We start from the raw sequence: 16,603 nt of genomic DNA on the forward strand, positions 1-16,603 counted from the left end.
TAGGTACCTTACCCTCTTCCATACATTTATTAAATAATTGCACCAACCACTCCAAAACTATATCCCCACCTGCTTTTAACATTTCTATCTTTATCCCATCAATCCCGGCTGCCTTACCCCCTTTCATTTTACCTACTGCCTCACGAACTTCCCCCACACTCACAACTGGCTCTTCCTCACTCCTACAAGATGTTATTCCTCCTTGCCCTATACACGAAATCACAGCTTCCCTATCTTCATCAACATTTAACAATTCCTCAAAATATTCCTTCCATCTTCCCAATACCTCTAACTCTCCATTTAATAACTCTCCTCTCCTATTTTTAACTGACAAATCCATTTGTTCTCTAGGCTTTCTTAACTTGTTAATCTCACTCCAAAACTTTTTCTTATTTTCAACGAAATTTGTTGATAACATCTCACCCACTCTCTCATTTGCTCTCTTTTTACATTGCTTCACCACTCTCTTAACTTCTCTCTTTTTCTCCATATACTCTTCCCTCCTTGCATCACTTCTACTTTGTAAAAACTTCTCATATGCTAACTTTTTCTCCCTTACTACTCTCTTTACATCATCATTCCACCAATCGCTCCTCTTCCCTCCTGCACCCACTTTCCTGTAACCACAAACTTCTGCTGAACACTCTAACACTACATTTTTAAACCTACCCCATACCTCTTCGACCCCATTGCCTATGCTCTCATTAGCCCATCTATCCTCCAATAGCTGTTTATATCTTACCCTAACTGCCTCCTCTTTTAGTTTCTAAACCTTCACCTCTCTCTTCCCTGATGCTTCTATTCTCCTTGTATCCCATCTACCTTTTACTCTCAGTGTAGCTACAACTAGAAAGTGATCTGATATATCTGTGGCCCCTCTATAAACATGTACATCCTGAAGTCTACTCAACAGTCTTTTATCTACCAATACATAATCCAACAAACTACTGTCATTTCGCCCTACATCATATCGTGTATACTTATTTATCCTCTTTTTCTTAAAATATGTATTACCTATAACTAAACCCCTTTCTATACAAAGTTCAATCAAAGGGCTCCCATTATCATTTACACCTGGCACCCCAAACTTACCTACCACACCCTCTCTAAAAGTTTCTCCTACTTTAGCATTCAAGTCCCCTACCACAATTACTCTCTCACTTGGTTCAAAGGCTCCTATACATTCACTTAACATCTCCCAAAATCTCTCTCTCTCCTCTGCATTCCTCTCTTCTCCAGGTGCATACACGCTTATTATGACCCACTTCTCGCATCCAACCTTTACTTTAATCCACATAATTCTTGAATTTACACATTCATATTCTCTTTTCTCCTTCCATAACTGATCATTTAACATTACTGCTACCCCTTCCTTTGCTCTAACTCTCTCAGATACTCCAGATTTAATCCCATTTATTTCCCCCCACTGAAACTCTCCTACCCCCTTCAGCTTTGTTTCGCTTAGGGCCAGGACATCCAACTTCTTTTCATTCATAACATCAGCAATCATCTGTTTCTTGTCATCCGCACTACATCCACGCACATTTAAGCAACCCAGTTTTATAAAGTTTTTCTTCTTCTCTTTTTTAGTAATTGTATACAGGAGAAGGGGTTACTAGCCCATTGCTCCCGGCATTTTAGTCGCCTCATACGACACGCATGGCTTACGGAGGAAAGATTCTTTTCCACTTCCCCATGGACAATAGAAGAAATAAAAAAGAACAAGAGCTATTTAGAAAAAGGAGAAAAACCTAGATGTATGTATATATATATATGCATGTGCGTGTCTGTGAAGTGTGACCAAAGTGTAAGTAGGAGTAGCAAGATATCCCTGTTATCTTAGCGTGTTTATGAGACAGAAAAAGAAACCAGCAATCCTACCATCATGCAAAACAGTTACAGGTTTTTGTTTCACAGTCATCTGGCAGGACGGTAGTACTTCCCTGGGTGGTTGCTGTCTACCAACCTACTATTTCTACTTACTGCTATTTCTACTTCTCCATGTCCTCTTACATCCATGAGAAAATGGAAAAGAATTCTTCCTCTGTAAGTTTTGCATGTCATTAGAGGTGACTTAAATGCCATGAGCAAGGGGTTAGTAACCCATTCTGTATAAATTACCAAAATTTAAAAAGAAAAATTTTCATTTCTCATTTTAGGTCACCCTGCCTTGGTGGGATGTGGCCAGTTCGTTTAAAAAAATATGAGAATAAAAATACATTTACCATCACTTATTCTCTAGCTGTCTTTCTAGAAATACAGATGTCAAAATTCAAATGACCTTCCTTGAAGCAGTGTTCCCGCCCATCCTTGAAAGTACAATAATTCTTTTCTTTAGGTGGACTTGAGACCTGGGGGACGGAAATACAATTCCTGCACCCTAAAGGAGGAGTTTGGGATATTTGCTGCTTAAAGGGACATCTAAACTCTCATATGTTTGCACCTCTGGCAAGACAGTGATAACGTGAATGATGGTCAAAGTGTTTCTTTTTCGAGTCACCCTACCTCGGTAGGAGACAACCATGCTAAAAAAATATTTTTTGATTAATGAGATATTTATTGCAGCTATGTTGCACCTCACAGGAGCTCTATCAAGCTTGAGCATTGCTTAATATAAGCTTTTTTTTGGGGGGGTATTAATTTAGTTTACTGTAATTAAAAAGATTAGTGTAGAGGGAGGATATTTTTCATAATTATGGTAACTTGCTAATTTAGGTAATATTTGTCATTGTGATACAAATGATATTACTGAACCAATCTATAAAATTTCCAGGCTAACAGCAAAGGTTATCAACATTCTTCTGGCAGCACAGCACGAAGACTGGGAAAACTTATTATACATAGATCCAAAACTCATTCAGAAAGCTGTGAAGTTCCTGCTGAAGTATCAGAAACCTGATGGCAGCTTCAGAGAGGAAGGAGAAATAACCCTGGACAGTAAGGTGAACTTGCTTAAATTTTAGTTCCCAATTTTCTGTAGTTTCTTTTGGGTTATAAGTTGCAGTTACAGTTATCTTTGTATGATGGGATTTAAATGCATGTGGCCAAGGAAGGTAAAGTAGGTTCATGGCCTGACAGATGACTGATGGACACGTGGCCAACAGACATTTGACTGAAGGACAATTGGCCAAACGGACAGTAGACTGAACGAATAATTAGGTTAGGTTTGTTATTTTATAGCCCTTTTAATTTTATTTTTTTCTTGTTTTTAATGTTTGTTTAATCTTTCTTCTTTCAACACACCGGCCGTATCCCACCAAGGCGGGGTGGCCCAAAAGTTGAAACGAAAGTTTCTCCTTTTACATTTAGTAATATATACAGGAGAAGGGGTTACTAGCCCCTTGCTCCAGGCATTTTAGTTGCCTCTTACAACACGCATGGCTTACGGAGGAAGAATTCTGCTCCACTTCCCCATGGAGATAAGAGGAAATAAACAAGAACAAGAACTAGAAAGAAAATCGAAGAAAACCTAGAGGGGTGTGTATATACATATGCTTGTACATGTATGTGTAGTGTGACCTAAGTGTAAGTAGAAGTAGCAAGATGTACCTGAAATCTTGCATGTTTATGAAACAGACAAAAGACACCAGCAATCCTACCATCGTGTAAAACAATTACAGGCTTTCGCTTTACACTCACTTGGCAGGACGATAGTACCTCCCTGGGCGGTTGCTGTCTACCAATCTTCTACATAGGATGTTTGTTTAATGTTTGGACATATATCCATTAGGTGTTATGTCCATCAGTGAAGCATTTGGTCAAATGTCCTTCAGTGATATATCCATCTGAGAAGTATCTGTCGGCCAAATGTCTAGGAGACAATAGGCTGCAGTGCATATTTTTATCAGGGTAATATTTGTCAAGTTAAGTCATCAAGATAACATTTGTTGGGATTTCATTACGAATAGTGCGAGAACTTTAAATGATCTTGTAAGCTTCGCTATACTATATATCTCCTTTATAGAGTAATAATAAGATATTATCTCCTTTATAGTATAATAACAAAGTATTAAAATGACCCCAATGCAAATAAGTCACTCTGTCTGACTTTTTTGGGTTATTCTGGGTTCTCTATACATATGCTAATTACATATGATAATTTATGTAGCTGTATTTGTGTATACCTGAGTAAACTTACTTACTTACTATACAGGTAGACACCACTTTACAGTGCTTCACTTTCCTGTATTTAGCTAATACAACGGCCTTCAGCTGTTTCCGTTCTTTATTTATTCAGACTTCTTATAATAGATACATATAGCATTCATTATAAGCTAAGGACAGAAGCATTTTTAGGTAATTAATGTGTGTACAATATATGCAATTTTTAGGCCTAGCTCTGTTGTTCACTTAGTATATGAAAGTGTAAACATATTATCATGTTTACACATGTTATATGCATTTGAAAGTGAAAAAAAAGGGCTATGTTTCACTTTACAGCAGTAGCCCAGAACCTAACCTGCTGTATAAGAGGGGCCCTACAGTAGCCCAGAACCTAACCTGCTGTATAAGAGGGGCCCTACAGTAGCCCAGAACCTAACCTGCTGTATAAGAGGGGCCCTACAGTAGCCCAGAACCTAACCTGCTGTATAAGAGGTGCCCTACAGTAGCCCAGAACCTAACCTGCTGTATAAGAGGGGCCCTACAGTAGCCCAGAACCTAACCTGCTGTATAAGAGGTGCCCTACAGTAGCCCAGAACCTAACCTGCTGTATAAGAGGAGCCCTACAGTAGCCCAGACCCTAACCTGCTGTATAAGAGGTGCCCTACAGTAGCCCAGAACCTAACCTGCTGTATAAGAGGGGCCCTACAGTAAGAGAGGTGCCCTACAGTAGCCCAGAACCTAACCTGCTGTATGTACAGTAAGAACCTAACCTGCTGTATGCCCTACAGTAGCCCAGAACCTAACCTGCTGTATAAGAGGTGCCCTACAGTAGCCCAGAACCTAACCTGCTGTATAAGAGGGGCCCTACAGTAGCCCAGAACCTAACCTGCTGTATAAGAGGGGCCCTACAGTAGCCCAGAACCTAACCTGCTGTATAAGAGGGGCCCTACAGTAGCCCAGAACCTAACCTGCTGTATAAGAGGGGCCCTACAGTAGCCCAGAACCTAACCTGCTATAGAAGAGGGGCCCTACAGTACCCTGGAACCTAATCTGCTTTATAAGTGGGACCCCCTTCCTCCTGAGCAGCTGCTGCTGCTGCTGATGGTGAACAGTTGCTGTTGCTACTGCTGCTGAGTAATTGCTGCTGAACTGCTGCTGCTGAGCAGCTGTTGTTTCTGCTGCTATTGCTGAGCAGCTCCTGCTGCTACTGAGCTACTGTTGCTGCCACTGTTTCTCCTGAGCTGTTGCTGCTGAGCAGCTGCTACTGCTGCTGAGCAGCTGTTCCTGATGCTGCTGAGCAGCTACTGCTGCTGCTCCTGCTGATCAGCTGTTGCTGCTTCTGCTAAGCAGCTTCTGAGCTGCTGCTGAGCAGCTCATGCTGCTCCTGCTGAGCTGCTCTTGCTGCTAGGCAGCTGCTTCTGCTGCTGCTGTGGAGCAGCTGCTCCTCATACTGCTGAGGCACTTCTGCTGCTGCTCAGCTGTTGTTGCTACTGCTGCTACTTCTGCTGAGCTGCTGCTGCTGAGCAGCTGCAGCTGGTGCTGCTGAGAAGCTGCTGCTACTGCTGAACAGCTGCTGCTACTGTCCTAACCATTATTTTTAAAAGTTGTGAAGGGGTAAACCAGTGGAAGGTCTCGGTCAGGTGACCAAAAGCTCCAGCTGTGGGTCATCATATGACCAAGACCCACATCAGGAAACACTTGTCCTGTTACATGACAAACCTAATACCTACCATCTTTTGTGTTGGTATGACTGTAAATGGTGCAGGTTGGACCGGAACATCGTCATAACCATCTCCCCTGTGCAGGTTATTTGTGTGTTTTATTTCTGCAATATGGAATACAGTATACAGTGGAACCTTGGTATTCGAACAGGTCTGTACTCAAAAAATTCGGTACTCGAACACTTTGTTTGGTAAAAAAAAATCGCTTGATAGTCACTTGTTTGCTCGGCACTTGACCAAATAAACACAACCCGCCAGAACATGTGTGTCAGTTTTCCTGCAGCTGATAATGAAAGTGTTTTCTTTTTGGGGATTTTCTTTCTTTTTGGGTCACCCTGCCTTGTTGGGAGACGGCCAACTTGTTGAAAAGAAAAAAAAAGCCTTTCAGTCCAGAACTCCACTGAACTTCACTGTAAACTATTTCGTGTTTCTTTGTATTTTTTGGTGTTTTTTATATTGTATGAATAAGTCACCATGAGGGCTAAGAAGATTATTGATAACAGCCAACCAAAAAGAAAATTGGATAGAGCGTGTTTGCCCTGATGTAAACACCACCTCCTTCTCCATATAATATGGCTTTTATTATTATTTTTGGCATGCTTATTGTGCTTCTAGGTTATGTATTGTGTTTCTGATATCAAGTTGGAATAAATGAGATAGATGGATAACCTTTTTTACTAATATTAGCGTAATTACACAACATTCTATTTCTTGAACATCAGCAAAAATCGAACATTTCTGCTAATTTGAGCTCAATTTCAAGGTACTGTAAACCATTCCAAGTCTGTAAACCATTCCAAGTCTGTAAACCATTCCAAGTCTGTAAACCATTCCAAGTCTGTAAACCATTCCAAGTCTGTAAACCATTCCAAGTCTGTAAACCATTCCAAGTCTGTAAACCATTCCAAGTCTGTAAACCATTCCAAGTCTGTAAACCATTCCAAGTCTGTAAACCATTCCAAGTCTGTAAACCATTCCAAGTCTGTAAACCATTCCAAGTCTGTAAACTATTCCAAGTCTGTAAACCATTCCAAGTCTGTAAACCATTCCAAGTCTGTAAACCATTCCAAGTCTGTAAACCATTCCAAATCATCTCTATTTTTGCAATATATCTTTCATTCTATTAAATGAGATCAAGAAAATGAGAATACAATCATAAATACCATACAAAAATAAACCACAGAGTCGCTGTAAGTGTATTTTGGGGGGTTTGAAACAGATTAATAATTTACATTATTCCTTATGGGAAAAATTCGTTCAGAACTGGAACAGATCAGCACTCGAACAGCCCTCAGAAACAAACTAAGTTCGAGTACCGAGGTTCCATTGTATTTTAAAATTAGGTTGGCATATGAACTACTTTATAGAAAGTCCCTTGTTATGCAAGATATTTCAGACAGCTGTATTTATTGGAAACTGTTATTAATTTTAATTTTTTATTTTTTAGATGAAGAAAACCCAGAAGGCATCATCTGTACCTCTGACAGCTCTGGTGACTATTGTTATCCACAACAGCCTAAGTTCTCTACAAGGAACAACTCGAACAAATGCCGTTGATGCTCGTTCACGAGCCATAAGGTATGCTATCATGGTTTATAAAGTTTATTGTATATATAAGTGGAGCTAGTATTGGGATCCAAATGGTATACTGCCTATAGTAACAGTACGATAGTTAGCTGGACTTGAGTCCTGGAGGTGGGAAGTACAGTGCCTGCACTCTAAAGGAAGCGTTGGGGATATTTTGTTTTAGAGGGACACCTAAACTGTCATATCTGTGCACCTCTGGCAGGACAGTAATAGTGTGAATGATGGTGAAAGTGTTTTTTTGGGGTCACCTTGCCTCAGTGGAAGACAGCCAGCATGTTAAAAAACTTAAAACTTAAATAAAAACAGTATAAAAGTTCATTTATTTATCGCAGATTCTGTGGCAGTGCTGAATAACTCACGTGGATTTTGCACTTTTTTCTGAATATAACATTAACTTATTTTCTGTGTTTGCAGCTTTCTTGAGTCTCATCTAATGTATTTAGACGATTGCTACCACGTTGCAATAAGCGCTTATGCCCTCACATTAATGGGGAGTCCTATAGCAGAAACTGCTGCAGTTATGTTGAACAAGAAGAAGAAGTCTTTAGGTACGTATGAGATGCTGTGTATTACTGGTAAATGTCGCATAAAATTTTAGTAACACAGTTGTAAATAATTCATGGAACTGGTGGGATTTGAACCCGTGGAAAACCAGTCCTAAAAGTAGCAGGCCAGTGTGCTAACCACTATACCATACCAATCTATGTGAGTTATCTAATTATATCTCTTTACTCCTAGAATGGTTTTTATGGGCCCCAGTGGGACCCCAGCACAGCTGTTTACAGACAAATTTCACACCAAAATATTGGCATGAAAATTTACATAGTAGTCAAAGTGGAGCCGATGCTAGCTATCCTAGGAGTATAGAAATACATGTATGTCTAGTTGGATGAATCACATAGACTGGTATGGTGCAGCTAGTTGTAGGACTGACTCCCCGTGAGTTCAAATTCCACTTGTTTCCCGTGTTATTAAATGCCACATTGCATTTAGAGGTTAATTTACTATCAACTGAAAGAGAAGAAAAGAAGAACTTTATCAGAGAATTAAATTTAAAATGCAATTCAAAGAGAAATGCTACTGGCATAATTCTGTTATATTTTTATAAGTTTTTGTGGCACTGTTTCACAAAATTTAAACTTACCAAGAAATAGCATTGATTAGCCCTTTCAGGGTTAAACTTGTTCTCAGGGTCAAAAATTTTTCAGAAAAAACAATTATTTTTCCTTATGAAATGATAGAGAATCTTTTCCCGATCATAATGACACCAAAAGTATGAAATTTGATGGAAAACTTCCAGAATTATGCTCTCGCGAAGTTAGCGGTCTCACTGATGTTTACACATCAGCTATTTTGCCCATGTTTGAGCCCTATTTTCGGCCATTTCCTGTGTACTAGTTGACAAAAATCATATTTATTTCGCTAGAACTCCATTTTTTCTATCAAGTGAGTACAAGAAACCACCCATTTACCAATTTCAACTATCCAATAAAGTGGTTAGAAATTGGTAATTTTGCCAATTTCACACAAATTTCAGAAGATGCCAATTTCCAAATAGGGTCCAGAATAAACAAGACAGACATTCCTGGCACTAAAATAACATTTCCTCTGTTCATTAGTCACGTCCCCAGGCCCCTCTTATATTTCTTTTGATTTCCACTTTGAATTTTTATTCTCACAAAAAATAGAAGATTTACTGTTATGCAGACTACTGCATTAGTGTAGAAATGATATAAATAATATCAGCGCACTTGTGAAAGAATATTAGACTCACCAGTTGACGTGTATTGGACTCTTGACATGATTTGTTTACTTTTGAACTTTGGTAAAAATCAAATATTTCTGCTACTTTGAGCTCAATTTCAAGGTACTTTTCATTGTGAAACCAATCAAAATCATCTCAATTTCTGTAATATGTCTTCCATTCTATAAAATGAGACCAGAAAAACTAGAATACAACCATAAATACCATACGAAAATACACTGCAAAGTCGCTGTTTTAATCCAAAAACACGGTCAAGTTTTTTTTTTTTTTTTTCTCATTACACACTGTGTGCTGCAGGATTTTTTTATACTGTGCACACTGACCACCCTCTGTAATTAGTATTTTACTACATGTAAACCACACAATAACCAAATTCTGTAAACTCAGCATTGTAATCCTTATAGAGAATAAACTTTTAGTAGACTCATTCTTTCATATATAGGCCTACCAGCTTTCTCTTGCTAGATTTGAAGACGCTAGAATTTAGGCGTTCTAGTACGTCAATAACCCTGGTGCGTAAGCCGTACTACTACATCGAAAACCCTGAAAGGGTTAATGCACTCACATACACACATTCACACACACTTACATCTTCACACAAACACACACACACACTCACACCATAGTGGAGGCAGGATCCATACATAACTTTAAAAAGAGGTACAGTAAAGCTCATGGACCAAGGAGAAAGTGAACCTAGTAGCAACCAGTGAAGAGGTGGGGCCAGGAGCTGTGAATGACCAGTAGGTGAATACACTCAATGACCAGTAGGTGAATACACTCAATGACCAGTAGGTGAATACACTCACCTACACTTACACAAATACACAAACACATGCACACACAAATTTGCACTCAAATTCTTTAATTCACTTGACTTGTGTGTGAATAACTTTCTGCATCCACTAATTGACAGGTGACATGACTTACTGGTCACGTACACCCATCAAAACACACTTAAGACGTCAAGAAAATAACCAGAGAGGATTTCTTTTGCCGCGGGAGCCTGAGCAATGGGATGCACATGCAGTAGAGACAACGAGCTATGCTCTTCTGGTCTTCCTGGTCAAGGACGGCATAACATTCGAAACGGAAAAGATCATGAGATGGCTCAATGCTATAAGGGATTGGGACTGTGCCTTTATATCCACTGTGGTGAGTATTATCTGAATTTGACTCAAGAAATCGTAATAACACAATTGCAAACAAACTATGGATGGGTCCAAACCTCGCCTGTTCCATGGTTTGTTTACTGCATATGTTTTCAAAGTTTGACAGATTTGATGGTATGCTAAAGTGACAAGTGGATGAATAAGACACTTATGCAATACAAGTACCATCCGACTTACAACCTGCTTGACATACAACCACTCGTACTTATGACCGTAAGTCTGGCAGCATATACAGTAGTAAAATATTTAGTAAAAAGTAACATACGATACTATGAAGGTACTTTATATAGCAAAGGTTTGACATTATGCCCAACCCAATATGTCGGTAATTTTCTAAGGTTCAGCTTGTGTCCATTTTGACTTACGACCAGTTGGTCGGAACCAAGTTCGGTCGTAAGTCAGATGGTACTTATACTTGGGTATCTGTATTGTGGAGATGCACAGCATGCTAATGGCTTTCTTTTGTACTTAACAGTATTTTATTACATGTAAACTACATTATGTATATTGCACAAAAGAAATGAAGTTGTATTGTAATAATTGGCTTTATCAATCCAATACAGAAAATAATATCTCGTACTTTAATCTTCGTGTCTTCCATCATCTCCAGTATTATTCTCTGTATTGGATTAAGTTACTGGTTGATGCAACATCTCCACTATAAAAAAGGCCAAAGTGTTGCACAAGCATCAGATATGATACAGAAGATGTGACCACAGTGAAGTCTTTTATTATACAACATTGTACCCAGCACTGGGCTTTTTCAAGTACATCACACACATCATGGACTTGAAAAAACCCTCTGTTTTGTGCAGTATTATACAAATAAAGGACTTCACTATGATCGTGACTTCTTTACTTACTGTTGATAGCTTACCAGTGTCTCCACCACTATGCTAATTTTTTCAGGATACACTCGTGGCAATGCAAGCTTTAGCCGAGTATGCATTCCGGGCACGACTGCGGGATGTGACAGATATGGAATGTACGGTAGAAGTTACTGCCCAGCCCTTGCAGCAATATCACATCTCCATTGATAATAGTTCTACATCATCCCTTCATAGCTTTGAGGTATTAATATATATTGCTATGTCAATGTTCATTGCTCGGCTGTAGTATCAAATACATTTATTTTGAGTATCAAAGAATTTTTTATAAAATATATACAGATACTCCTGACTTAACGACCTACCTGTTTAACGACTGCCTTGGTAGAATACAGCCGGTTTGTTGAAAGAAAGAAGATAATAATATTAATCATTTCACTTACATGTTCAATATTATGTTTGTATGTGATATATTTTTTAAAAACACTGGCTGTCTCATTTTTAGATCCCCCTGCCTGTAAAAAGAAAAACGAAAGTTTTTTTTTTTTATGTTTAGTAGTTTATACAGGAGAAGGGGCTACTAGCCCCTTGCTTCCGGCATTTTAGTCGCCTCTTATGACATGCATGACTTACAGAAGAAGGAATCTTTTCCACTTTCCCATGGAGAATGTGTTATGCATAAAAATTAAATATGATACCATGTTTGCAAAAATTCACAGCTTACACATGATCTAGATAATATTTTGATCTGTCTTTGACCATTCACTTGTGACTTAATAATGACCCAAGGTACACTGAAACATTAAAGTTTCACTTCGTATTTTTGCGAGTTAGCTGTTTTGTGTATAACAAGTTTTTATTTAATTTCTTACCATTTCTCACAACACACGGTAGCTTAAAGAATGAAGCACATTCACTCTCATTTATTTATTCACTGCCTTGCTAGACTGTAACATCTCCACCCATCCTTCAGAGTGCAGCCACTGTCCTGCCTACTTCCAGGCTTGGGTTATCCTAGGTTCTCTACAAGTATACTATGTATGATAATCTATGTATGTAACTGTATTTATGGATACATACCCGAATAAACTTACTTACCAGTTTTCCCTGAATCCTGTTATAAATGTTATCTTGCTTACACTTCAGTAGCATGTTCATTAAAAGCCATGTGTCTCCACTCTATAACACACTCGCACAGCATTTTTTAATTATTAATATCTGCATTTTACTTCAGTTGGAGAACGTATGGGGTCATGTGAACCTGGTGGCCAAGGGGTCAGGTCAAGCAATAGCTCAGCTAGAGGTCACATGGGGAGTTGATGTCCTCGAATTTATTGAGCAACCTCACAAGAAATATTTTGAATTTAGTGTCTTGGAAAAGTATCACCAGTTTAGAAACAAGTCAATTATCACCACGACGGTGTGTGCCAGGTAAGTTTGTTATTTTAAAGCTAGCATTTATTTGCATATTATTATTATTGTAGCCAAGGAGGGTGCTAAATCCATAAGGATCATTCAGCACTAACCTTCAAAACATACTCTTCCATGCAATTTCTAATTAAATTGGTAAAAAATGCAATTTCCATACAGGTGGCTTGCAACAGAAGATGGTCATACCAGTAGCGCAGCCTTGATGGAGGTAGAAGTACCAACTGGTTATATGTTTTATCAGCCTTTTGCCGAACTTACCGTCGCAGAAATACAACATAAAGGCAACTTTCCCCAACTTCGAAATGTACACACCACCGTCACTCACATATTCTGGCAATTTGATTTTGTAAGTACAGCATATTAATTTAGTAAATTATAATTGGGCCAGTGCAACATTTACTATTATTTAGACAAATGGTCCAAAGACCAAACAAGTTGATAAATTAGGCACATGTGCAACACTTGGTATCTTTATTGTGGACACATTTCACCACACAGTGACTTCATCAGTCCTATACAAAGTGAGGATTAGAAGTACTTTGAGGTAACCAATCCCTCAGCCTGGAGTCGGTGTAATCAGTCTGTCAATCTTGAAAAGATTACGTCGACCCCAGATTGAGGGACTGATTACCTCAAACTCATTTTGATTGTCAACTTTGTAATGGACTAATGAAGCCACTGTGTGGCAAAACACTTCCGTAATAAAGATACCCAAGTGTTGCACATGTGTGAAATTTATCATTTACTATTAACCCTTAAACGGTCCAAACAGATCAACGTTCAAATTCGTAGCTACAAAAGTAGATCTACTTTTTTTTACATATTTTCACATATAACAAAAAAAATGTAGATAAAAGTTTTTTTTACACGTTTTCACATGTAAAACAAAAAAAAAAATACATTTTTTTACATACTTTCAGATGTTGAAAAAACGTATATATATGTTTGGACTGTTTAAGGGTTAAAATGATCAGAGGCAGACGTCTTCAACTTTTCGGTTTTCCCCATTGTTGGGATACATTATTTATACTTGTTTACAATGGTTCTAAAGGCACATAGATTGTAGACATACATTGGTGATAAATTGTAGAATATCCATCAAAGTCTAAGTTCTATGACTTGTTTCCACTGGGATTCACATGGTGTGTTAAACATATCTCTCAACCAGTAGATGAATATACTTCAAAAATTTATATACTATACATACATATGTATCTGGTCACCTCTGCAAAGACAGTGATTATGTGTGAATGATGGTGAAAGTGTGAATGATGGTGAAAGTGTTGAATGATGGTGAAAGTGTTGAATGATGGTGAAAGTGTTGAATGATGGTGAAAGTGTTGAATGATGGTGAAAGTGTTTCTTTTTTGGGTCACCTTGCCTCAGTGGGAGATGGCCAGCATGTTGAAAAAAAAATACATGCATATATTTACATGTATGTACAAGCATATATATACACACCCCTCTTGTTTTCTTCTATTTTCTTTGTAGTTGTTATTCTTGTTTATTTCCTCTTACCTCCACGGGGAAGTGGAACAGAATTCTTCCTCCATAAGCCATGTGTGTTGTAAGAGGCGACTAAAATGCCGGGAGCAAGGAGCTAGTAACCTCTTCTCCTGTATATATTACTAAATGTAAAAGGAGAAACTTTCGTTTTTCCTTGTGGGCCGCCCTGCCTCGGTGGGATACGGCCGGTGTGTTGAAAGAAAGATTTACATGTATGCAATAAGATCACAGTAGACAAGCAATATCACTATATGCTATATAACTGCATTGAAAAAAAAGCGAAATTCCAAGTGCTTTCATGATTTCACCATTTGTTCAATGTGGTTATTTTGCATATACTTTTTTTTTTTTTTTTCAACAAGTCAGCCGTCTCCCACCGAGGCAGGGTGACCCAAAAGAGAAAGAAAATCCCCAAAAAGAAAATACTTTCATCATCATTCAACACTTTCACCTCACTCACACATCATCACTGTTTTTGCAGAGGTGCTCAGAATACAACAATTTAGAAGCATATACGTATAAAGATACACAACACATCCCTCCAAACTGCCAATATACACATAAATTTATTTACACATATAAACAAATAAAAATATTAAGTATATTATAAGTTTATTCTATTTCTTGCCATAGATTCCAGGGGACAAAAAGCAATGCTTTAGCTATGACCTACAGCGATGGTATCCTGCAGCAAACCTCACAGCTGTTCGCTCTGCTACAGTCATGGAACTCTTTGCACCAGGTTGTATTTTTATTCATTTTTTAATGCTGGTGAGTGTGAGACCTCTACCCACTCTACCGGAGGTATCCCAGCGAGTGAGCACGTCTCCTGTATATCCCAGTGCTTAACAAAATAGGGAATAGCATATGAAGGTACAAATAAAAATGGAAATTTAATTGCATATACCTTGTCTTGTAGCATATTTTATAAATCTTATAGAATCTTTTATATTCATAACTTCCATACATTTTTCTCCCAACAGAACACTTCGAAATGGTGATGATTAATGCAACACCATTGGCATTACTTGATATATGTGAAGTGTGTGGCTCCTACCAGTGTCCATATTGTGCTATTTACAGCACTGCGCCTTCACTACACTCTCTGCGTCCAGCTAACATTGTTATACTAGGCCTTTGTTGTTTTGTTATCATGTTAACATATTTACAAATAATTTATTGGATAAGACAGTGATCTTAGTCAAATGTATGTGAAAAATTTACATTGATCTCTCACTGAGTGAGACAAATTATACATTACCGTAATATTAAGAATGTAAATATTGTAATAATGACTACAAGGGTCGTGCATTGATGCCAGTGAGAGGCTACTTATCCAAGGAATCGGACCTGTTTTTCCCTTCCTTGTATGCCCCATACGGGTTTATTGATTACTTCTAAATTTAATAATACATATGCAACATCAATTTTCCGGACCTTTGGTTTCAAAGCCTTTCCGTATTACTGATTTTTACGCCTTTAGATTATTATTATTATAATCAAAAAGAAGCGCTAAGCCACAAGGGCTATACAGCGCTGACCGCCTTTAGAGAGTGCAGTATTCCTTAGTCTTGGGGTTGGATAAGTGACGTACAGTTTGGTGGTAAATACACTGCCATGGGTATTTCAAGTTCCTGCTCATAAATTTGTATGGTTCTGGACCATCAGTGTCCAGAAAATCAATGTTGTTCCTGTACTTGATGGTCAACCTCACTCAGAACTCTTACTACCACACCCACCACTACTACACACCCTCTACTATCACCCACCACTACCACACACCCTCTACTATCACACACCACTACCACACACCCTCTACTATCACCCACCACTACCACACACCCTCTACTATCACACACCACTACCACACACCCTCTACTATCACCCACCACTACCACACACCCTCTACTATCACCCACCACTACCACACACCCTCTACTATCACACATCACTACCACACACCCTCTACTATCACACACCACTACCACACACCCTCTACTATCACACACCACTACCACACACCCTCTACTATCACACACCACTACCACACACCCTCTACTATCACACACCACTACCACACACCCTCTACTATCACACACCACTACCACACACCCTCTACTATCACACACCACTACCACACACCCTCTACTATCACACACCACTACCACACACCCTCTACTATCACACCCCACTACCACACACCCTCTACTACACACACACCCTCTACTATCACACACCACTACCACACACCACTACCACACATCCTCTTATTACCACACACCCTCTACTGCCACACCCACCATTACCACACACACCACTACCACACACCACTACCACACACCCTCTACTATCACACACCACTACCACACACCCTCTACTACCACACACCACTACCACACACCCTCTACTATCACACACCACTACCACACACCCTCTACTATCACACACCACTACCACACACCCTCTACTACCACACCCACCACTACCACA

General features: G+C 38.9%; 1 protein-coding gene across 1 annotated transcript in view; it reads left to right on the plus strand.

The window, feature by feature from the left end:
* Positions 1–16,216, plus strand: part of LOC128697295 (CD109 antigen-like) — a 79,420-nt gene extending 63,204 nt beyond the window's left edge. The window contains exons 16-24 of the mRNA XM_070104237.1: positions 2,774–2,942; positions 7,273–7,403; positions 7,827–7,960; positions 10,094–10,332; positions 11,259–11,420; positions 12,411–12,607; positions 12,767–12,953; positions 14,747–14,855; positions 15,097–16,216. Of these exons, the coding sequence (XP_069960338.1) occupies positions 2,774–2,942; positions 7,273–7,403; positions 7,827–7,960; positions 10,094–10,332; positions 11,259–11,420; positions 12,411–12,607; positions 12,767–12,953; positions 14,747–14,855; positions 15,097–15,308 (1,540 nt within the window). The 3' untranslated portion in view covers positions 15,309–16,216. The remainder of the gene's footprint in view (positions 1–2,773; positions 2,943–7,272; positions 7,404–7,826; positions 7,961–10,093; positions 10,333–11,258; positions 11,421–12,410; positions 12,608–12,766; positions 12,954–14,746; positions 14,856–15,096) is intronic.
* Positions 16,217–16,603: the final 387 nt, after the last annotated feature.

The sequence above is a fragment of the Cherax quadricarinatus genome, chromosome 89, assembly GCF_038502225.1.
Source record: "Cherax quadricarinatus isolate ZL_2023a chromosome 89, ASM3850222v1, whole genome shotgun sequence".
NCBI lineage: Eukaryota > Metazoa > Arthropoda > Malacostraca > Decapoda > Parastacidae > Cherax > Cherax quadricarinatus.